At 34.2% G+C, this 9,182-nt stretch overlaps 1 protein-coding gene across 2 annotated transcripts; it reads right to left on the bottom strand.

Annotated features, from left to right (window-relative positions):
- Positions 1–446: 446 nt before the first annotated feature.
- On the bottom strand, positions 447–8,084 carry LOC116301791 (ADP-ribosylation factor 1). 2 transcript variants are annotated; one of them, XM_031710908.1, is made up of 5 exons: positions 8,004–8,084; positions 7,667–7,841; positions 7,435–7,545; positions 7,203–7,327; positions 447–1,168 (listed from the first exon to the last, which is right to left on the bottom strand). In XM_031710908.1, exons 2-5 carry the CDS (start codon positions 7,812–7,814, stop codon positions 1,007–1,009), a joined length of 546 nt encoding a protein of 181 aa, XP_031566768.1. In that variant the 5' UTR covers positions 7,815–7,841; positions 8,004–8,084; the 3' UTR covers positions 447–1,006. The 2 variants fall into 2 exon arrangements, with proteins under 2 accessions (XP_031566768.1, XP_031566769.1); XM_031710909.1 differs by lacking the exon at positions 447–1,168 and adding an exon at positions 2,099–3,204.
- Between the last annotated feature and the right edge of the window lie 1,098 nt (positions 8,085–9,182).

Raw genomic sequence — 9,182 nt, 5'->3', positions numbered from 1 at the left:
TGACGTCATCATCATTAACATATTGGAAGTATAAACCTTCCTAACTTAGAGACGCGTCACTCAAATCAAGAAATATTTTACCAATCAACTATTTACTTTATGCAGAACCGGTACTGAATGTATTGTCAAAGGGTTCATGTGCACTTTAATCTAAAATGGCCTAGTTTCCAGGTATAATATGTGTTAATATGTACTTAAAAACTATTCTGAGCGTTTGCTGGCTATTCTACTTCTCTTCGTGTTTTGATACGGGTTTTAGAACAATTTTCGGTGAATTTGCGTTGATTTGACCACGTCCGACGACATGATCCTTTGCGTTTAAACAATAGATTGTTGAAGATTGTTTTGATGTGACGTCATAGTGAATTAGGGCAATTGCATTTTTGATTTGCACCGGAAAAAATAGGTTAGAGACTATTATTTAGTAATGAAATTGTGAATGCCACTTTAATCACATTAGCTTTTATTGCCTTTTTCTCATCTACGAAATCCAACATTATAATTACAAAAGTTTCAGCCCGGCCTGTTGGTCTGGTCAAAATCCCTATTCACAAAACAAATAGTAAGATTTGTGGAAGTCTTAACAAGCCTTGCTTGGCGGGTAATGATGACCAAGCAACATTCCTCCAATCTAAAGACAGCAATAACTAAGAATAGAATGTCAGTTAAATTTTTCATTGATGATATAAAAAGATCATTGAGAATAGGAATGGCAATCTAAACGAACAAAGAACACTTATTTGAGAGGTAAGAATTGTTGATGGTGGTGTACCAATCTATCGTAAACCACCACCGTGTAAACTCTATGTAGCAGCTGATGATGTACTTTACATAACCCCTTCCTCAATTTACACACATCAAACCTAACAGTAAATCAGCTGTTCATAGTGAAACACTTTTCCAGAAAATGGAAGTTTGTTTTTCAAGATTACATTTTTTGACCATATTTTTATATGACAAGCTGATGGTGCTTGTCTTTGGGGAGGATATTTTACAGACTGCAGATTTAATTGGCATTTTTTAGCGTGTTTGAAAGCCAGTCAAGGCCCTCGTACAGGCCATCGCCGCTTGTGGCACATGTGGCTTGTATGTACCATTTCCTATCTCTTCTGGAGTGTAATCCAAGTTTGTCAGTAACTTCAGCTGCATTCATTGCGTTGGGTAAATCCTAAAGAAAGGGGTCATACAGTTAATATCCAAAAAGAATTACCAGCAACTCACTCACACAACACATAAAAAGGGAAGGATATATTTTGAACAAATAATTTGTTTTATTCACACGAATTATTTGTTAATATTTGCAATTGAGGATATGTGAAACAAATCAAAAAGAATTACCAGCAACTCACTCACACAACACATAAAAAGGGAAGGATATATTTTGAACAAATAATTTGTTTTATTCACACGAATTATTTGTTAATATTTGCAATTGAGGATATGTGAAACAAATCATTATGAACAAAAAATTGGACAAACGGCATGAACAGTTTCAGATAAAGGACCAAAGCATAGCTTTCAAGTTAACCATCAGCACAAAGATGCGTGTGTCAGAAAAACATAGCAAACTAAACTAATAGACTAAGGTTGTATTTAAAGGAGGATCAAAGTGGCCTTGGCCACCCCTTATGTTAGGAAGAAACCTTCATCATAGTCTCATTCTGAAGCAACTGGATGGACAAAACAATCCGCATGAGAAAGGTCTATTCTTTTAAAAAAAGGAAACATAAAAATTTTGTTTTGTTCTACCCTAAGAATTGATATTTAGTCAAGACTGAAAGTCCTGCTTTTTAGGGTTTCCTGGACCTTTCTATGTTGAAAGTAGCAACCCTGCTACCAACTAATATGTTTTGAGTAACAGGTAAAACAGTATAATAGAGTGCAAACAATTAATCCGTGAAACACTAATTACTAACTAGTACAAAATTGTGCTAATTAAACAATAGAAAACAATGGAATTTGCATGAAATTGTGCTATTTAGTATTACTAAAGTTTCACAGTTATGTTGTTTGCACTCTACCAGTGTCTAACTCTTGTCTGATCTAAGGCTAAGTGTTCATCGGAGGGTAGGCACCTTTGTCTTACAAGGACAACAAGAAAGGCTACAGTGTTTTTATTCAAATTCTGGTTTATTTAACAAATACAATGAAAAAGTGTAGAGTGGTTTGAGCAGAAAGCTATACACTGGGCATGCAAAACAATTAAATTCTAAATTACTTTCAATTTGCTTACCATTATGCTTCAAATTTCCATTTATACAAATCATTTTCAGTAGTACATTTAAAAGCTATAACCAGTTCTAGACTCGAGTCAACACATTATATCCATGAAACAAATGAAAAATCATTTTTATCAAAGGATGTGAAATGCATCTTGAAATGTTAAACAAGGCAAAACAGACAATAGTATGCTATATGTTTGTTGTGCCCTAGCCAATAGAGGCTTTGCACAGCCATGACAGGAGTCTTTTCCCCCTCATTAGACCAAATTAGACCAGATTCAATTTTTCCTGCCTCCTGTCATGGGTGCCATCACATGATGGTGCAAAGCCTTTATACTCGAGCTGACCTACTAGACTAATTGTACTATAAATTTCATTGATATTAACAAAACACATTTTTAATAGTGAATACTTTTTCATGAATATATGTGCACCCTACAATCTATAACTGTTTGTCAACAGGGAATTGGCGTGACATTATGAAACGCTAACAATAAGCTACTACGAAAACATTCTGTTTACAATAAAATTATTTTCTACTGCATACTGTATATTACTGTCATTGTCATTAATTCACATATGAATGCTTGGAGCCCTACTAAACTACCTGAGACTTTTTGCAAAGAAGGCTTGATGCTAATGTCAATAAAATGCAATACTTGATTTTTTCTCGGAAAATGTACACCAAAATATGAGGGCATATTTCATGTAGGAACTATATATTCAAGATTACATTTCAATTGTTTTTTTAAACACCTTTTCTTATAACAAACCAAAAATATGATTGTCCGAATGGGAATAATTGTTCAAGGCTACATGCTTATTTTTTGCTCTTTAGTGTGGTTGAAAGCCAGTCCAGTCCTTCGTACAGACCATCACCACTTGTAGCACATGTGGCTTGAATGTACCATTTTGTATTTCTTGAATTGTGAAGTCCAAGTTTGTCAGTAACTTCAGCTGCATTCATTGCATTTGGTAAATCCTTAAAAATAATATGTTTAAATTACTGTAATTATCTTGAAAGAATTCCATCACATTTCCCAATTTACAATCTACTTACAGTAAATTTAAAAAAGTAAAAATTGCAACATATAAAGCACAAGAGTTTTCCCCCATTTTTCAAGTGCTTTACGATATTCCAATTTCTAAACTGCAGTCAAGTCACAATCAAAGTTTTACTATTTGCCTTTGCACATCTCAGTTGAGTTTGGCAAGGCTAAACATTTTTCATATACCATCGTTCTCAACAGCTAACACCAATGTTTACAAGGCAGCAGCACTACCATAGAAATATTTATTTTCTAACCAATGATTGGGTGGATGTATTGCACAGGGTACAAACCACCCAATCACATTCAATCATTCTAATGGTTGATGCTTTGGAAACATTAGGGACTAAACCAAAAGTATATTTCAAAACATTCAAGACTCCACTGAGATGTTTAGTAAATTATTGCAAGGTTATGCAGCAAGGAAATGTATTGGAATGTGTTGCAAATTGTCCAATCAGAGCAAAAACATTGGCTTCATGTACAACCCTTGGTTTTAAATTAAATAGCACCTAATCTTATTTTCAGTGCCTGTCACACTTCAATGCAAAGTATCAATTCATTTTTTTTAATTAGAAATATTTTAGCCAATTTTATTTAAAAAAATAAGTTTAAGATGCTTTTTTTAAATCACTCAATCTTATCTATTAACTTTCTTTAGAGTCTTAAAAGGTTTAAATGTAATAAATCAACATTCAGAAATAATATTTTAGCATATAGTTATGCTTGCTTAACCTTCACTAGATACTGCGTTTGAAGTCTAAAACCAAATAGGTTGACTAGAGTAAATGCAGATAAAAACATGTCTTTGAGCTACAAACTATTGGTAATACAGGTCTTTGGAAGAAGGTAGGACAATATTTTTTAAACCACATGTACTAAAGCCATCAGTTGACCACAAACCACTTGTGCTAACCTTCATTTTGTTATGAGAAAAATCCATAACTTGGTTTTCAAATTTCATAGAAAATTTATTAAGACATACTGAGTGTGCTTCTATCGAATTTTGGATGCATGCAGGTGGTTAAGCACAATAGAAGCATTAGAGTGCCTTATGCGACTCTAGCTTCTTAATTAAGTGCTTAAACATCCTTCAGCATGCACCCAAAAATTAATGGAAGCACCCAAAGCAATATTACCAATGCTTCTAGAGTATGACTTAGCTTTGTTAATTGAAAATAAATCTTTATCATAAGCTGTGCTACTAAATCACATCACCATTGAGTTTTGGATGCATGCTCATGCTATCTAATTAACCAATCAATATGTTGTGACTATGTTATAACGTTATAATTCTAGATTTACATATTTAAAATCCTACAGAAATCAAAATAATCAAACAAAAATTACAATATGTTGAAAATAAGTCTGCAGTAAAGGATAGTTTAGACCAACAATGATCATAGAAAAACAATGATTTGAATGCTTCATGTATAAAAACATGACTTACATGTACTAAAGCAATGGTGCACCTACTTGCCGTTTTATCTGTAAGCATTTTTACCTTAATATTAATTATTGCAGTGCTTAGTGTCTAAAAGTACAGAGGTTTAATTATCAGCATGACTGGGTTTATCTTTTCTTTAGCTCGTTAGATAACCAGTCTAATCCTTCATAAAGACCATCTCCACTCGTAGCACGTGTAGTCTGGATATACCAGTTTCTATCTCATCTGTCGTGCAATCCTAATTTATTTGTTACATCAGCTGTGTTCATTGTAAAGGAAGATCCTGTTGTGGAAAAACATTAAAAGTTCAGAAAGTTGGTCTTTTTTAGTCAACAAAAGTTTTTTGTAATGAAGAACTAAAACGATGCATGGCAATGCAAAAGGCATAACAATGTTATTAAATTCAGAAACAAAGTAGCAATTTGCAAGCTGGTCATAAACATTTTGGTCTTTTCACATGCATAAAGGTTTACAGAGACCTTACAAAAGCAAGTCTGATTTTACATTACTCAATGTGGTGCAAATAAGCAAGTAAGAGCAAACATAGGTAGGTAGGAGAACAATAGTTTTTAGGTGGTGTTTGAAGGTGTTTCTATAATATGATAATGGATCTTAGTGTACAGTATCAGGTGCAAGACTGTTTTTAATACTGCCAACATGCCTAGCAAAGAAAAAAGATAACTAATAATACAAAGAAACCATTATTTGAAGTGGAGCATTAAAATCTTTATCTACGTACCTGGATCTTTTAGTAAGCTCATCTTTTAGAAGTTTACAAAAGCTGTCAAATCATTCTGGTTTGTTTTGGACGTATTAATCTTGTGTTTAATCCTGATAACAACTGATCATCCATCATACTATTGCATTGAGACAGTACAATAAAAATGACGAACCTTCTACCTTGTCAGTTAGGTAATACGCATTCTCATTTATATAACTTCAACTTGAGTTAAAAGTGGAAACCCGAAAGATAAGGCAATGAAGCAAATATTCTGAGCAGTCAAACAAGAGTGCATTACTCAAAACTACAATATTTGAAAGACTGCAAAGTCAACTTCTAGCTTTGTGGACACCCTGATTTTATGGACATCTTTCTATTCTTGCCATTGTGGAAGCTAACTATTATGGACACCAAGTGATAGTTTGTAGGATGTCCACCATAATGAGAGTTGACTGTATGATCACATTAACTCAATCAACCAGTAGAATGAATGGTACAGTATCAGATTCCAAGACCTAGCATGAAAGTATACAGTGCAACATTTTTTTCTTTGCTTCTTAACTTTTTTTTGTTTGTTTTTACATATCCTCTGGCTTTCCTCTTACCAGTTCATCTTGAATTTTTGTAGATTTTTTTTTGTGCACTCTTTTTATTTCATTTTGAAAAGTTAGATGATTAATTTTGAACAGAACTTTCTTCATATATATGTTACTAGCAATGTTATGCAAAATGTTACTACATAACTGTATGGACATATCAATCAATCCAAAGAAGATTGTTTGATGCTTTGCATAAAACTTCAAACAGGCACTGGATAAGTTTTGATTTTTGTTAGCTTTAGTTTATTTTGAAAGAATAAAATATCGTGACACAAATGTGATCCCAATATTTTTATATATTTTTTTATATTTATTATTATTTTTATATATATTTTTTATACTGGGGGGGGGGGGGGGGGGGCATGGTTTTTTTGCAAAAAAATGAAATGAAATTTGTAGCCTCCTCTAAAATCATTAAATAGGAAACATACCCCTCCCCCTTCAACAATACTAAATACTGGTTTTAAAAATGTACCCCCCCATATTTCCACCACCCCCCCTGGGACATAATAAATGATCGGTCCCTTAACTTCATTATTTCATCTTTTATCAACCTAATATTATGTACATTTTAAAGATCATTGTTATGCTATATTTTCTTTGAAAAGTTACTCAAGCGAACGAGGTAAATAATACCACTGTAGGGAATAACGAATCAAGGACGCTAAATTCCAAACATTCTTTGGGTGCCCAATACATAACATTAGCTCTATGATTTTTAAACCACGACATCAGTTACATTCTGAAGATCAAGCATTTTGCTTTCCGTGATTTTGAAATTATACAACTACCACAATCAATATCTAACCATGAACAACTTGATTGCACAAGTTTCTACGTAATGTATTGCAGTCTTTTTAGTTTGAAGGATAAGTTACGGGGTGACTACCCATTTCGCAATTTCATTTTAAGATCGGAAATAAGAAAAAGAATTTGTTTTCTCGCCAAAAAATTGCTGATACGAGAAGGTTAATCAATGGATATGCTTGAAAGAGATATTTGGCATTAGTTTGTATTTTCCTTCGACCCAATAGAATGTTTCGTAATAACAAATCATTCTACCCCAAGAATCGTTTTACCTATAAAGATCGCTAACAATATAATCAAAAAATTTAAAAAGATCATCTTTTGAAAATGACTCGAATAAAGGGGCAAAACATTTACCTGCTTGTTGGCGAAGACGAGTAAGACTGCATCTCTGAGCTCATCCTCTGCTAACATTCTATTCAATTCTTCTTTCGCTTCACCGATACGTTCACGATCATTACTATCCACCACAAAGATAAGACCTAAACAAAAAAAAAAAAAAAACACATTGAACTCCACTTTCCACAAATTGCTACTAAGATCCAAAAAGAATGTCAGAAAATTTCCAATGGCGGATCAAGATACGAACCTTGAGTGTTCTGGAAATAGTGCCTCCATAATGGTCGAATTTTATCCTGACCGCCGACGTCCCACACAGTGAAACTTATGTTCTTATATTCTACAGTTTCTACGTTAAAACCTAACGGGGAAAGGTATAATAATTAGTAAGAAGTAGGCCAAAGAAAAGTCTTTTTTATAACGAAAATTCAACAGGAAGTGAGACGGGCTCGAAGCAAAGCGTTCAACAGTAACACTCTTACCTATCGTAGGAATCGTAGTAACAATTTCTCCAAGCTTAAGTTTGTAAAGAATTGTAGTTTTACCAGCAGCGTCTAATCCAACCATGAGAATTCTCATCTCCTTTTTGCCAAAGAGGCCTTTAAATAGATTTGAAAATACGCTACCCATGATATGACTGTTCGTTGCTCTTTCCTTCTACGAGAAAAGTAAAAGAAACTCGTTAAAAAATGTCTAAGAGGACTAAAGGACTAACTTAAGTCTAGTTAAACGATCTAAATAAAATTCAGTTACTAGAAAGACCTTTTTAGGGGTTTGAATATGAGTTTTTGAACGAAATTCAGCGAATAAAGGTTTTACCTAAATCAAAATGGCGGCCCAGGTTTTTGTGAAGAGGAAGCTCGTTACTGAGTAGGCGCGTCACATGTGCCACGTCATTACCTAGGATATGGGGGTGGAACATATTGTTGAATTTACCAGGATTGTTAGCAACCCCAGTCATTTCCGGCCTTCCGCTCAAAGATTCAATTTTGGATTCGAAATCGCATCTATTCTATGAAAACCTCTAAAGAAAGCTTCGGTTTCTTAGATCTCTTATATTTAAGGAAATATTAAATCTAATTTCATTGTTACAAGTTTTAAAGTTTTCTATCGCTTGGATAAATAAAACGTTTTTGACTTTCAGTGAACTTTCCGCATCGGCATCGGTTTCAAGGCCGCAAAAAAATTGCTCGCCTAGCCGGCTACGGGCCATGGCTAACAGGAAAAGTGCTTTTTGTGCCTCGGAAAACTAAACTCGTTGCGCAAAATATAAGAATCATTGATGAATTGTGGTATTTTAGGGCGAAAAAATTGAAACTAGGAATAAAACTAGATCGAGCTGCTTCGGGCATGCACAAAGTTACGTTGGGCAATAGAATGAAGTCATATGTTGGAAAAAGGGGGGAAATGTTAGCCGTCTAGTTTGGGTTTCAGATAGCATCTTCCAGTGATGGGCAAATCACTCTTTCATCTAAGTGCAATCTTAGGTAGTAAAGTAAATGGTTCCGGATAACACGATTTCCAGATTTAAAAAAAACTATATGAATGGCCGGACCTACCTCTGTTTATGAAAGTCGACTAACAGTGGCATAAAGTGAAGGACTCCTATTAGCTTTTTGTAAATTTTTGGCCCTTCGGGTAGCGAGAAAATTAACGCTCTTCACTTGACAAATCCTTGTTAAAAGTGAATAAAATCATACAGACCGGTCACTTTTGAATCATGTATTATTTCACCAGTGACTGTGCGCAACTATGCAGCATCATTCCAGCCACGTCATTATTGTTCACGTCAAAAGGTACCTGTACTGAAGCACAGTCAGTTACTCGAGATACTTTCAATGCTGGATGGATTATCCACTAAAAAACACGTCACTGACGCTTCAGAGGAAAGAACTAGAATTGTACAAATGTTATTAGCAAAAACTAGTATAGCGTATTCTTATTCCCCGATTCCGAAATTTCAGTAACAAAGGGAGGAAAAGGAAGGGGAAGAGGGAG

The sequence above is a fragment of the Actinia tenebrosa genome, unplaced genomic scaffold, assembly GCF_029948245.1.
Source record: "Actinia tenebrosa isolate PJP-AT-01 unplaced genomic scaffold, QUT_ActTen_1.0 PGA_scaffold4__44_contigs__length_22323623, whole genome shotgun sequence".
In the NCBI taxonomy this organism is placed as follows: Eukaryota; Metazoa; Cnidaria; class Anthozoa; order Actiniaria; family Actiniidae; genus Actinia; species Actinia tenebrosa.
Note: the sequence above shows the minus strand (reverse complement) of the source record. Positions and strands in the feature narration are given on the sequence as shown.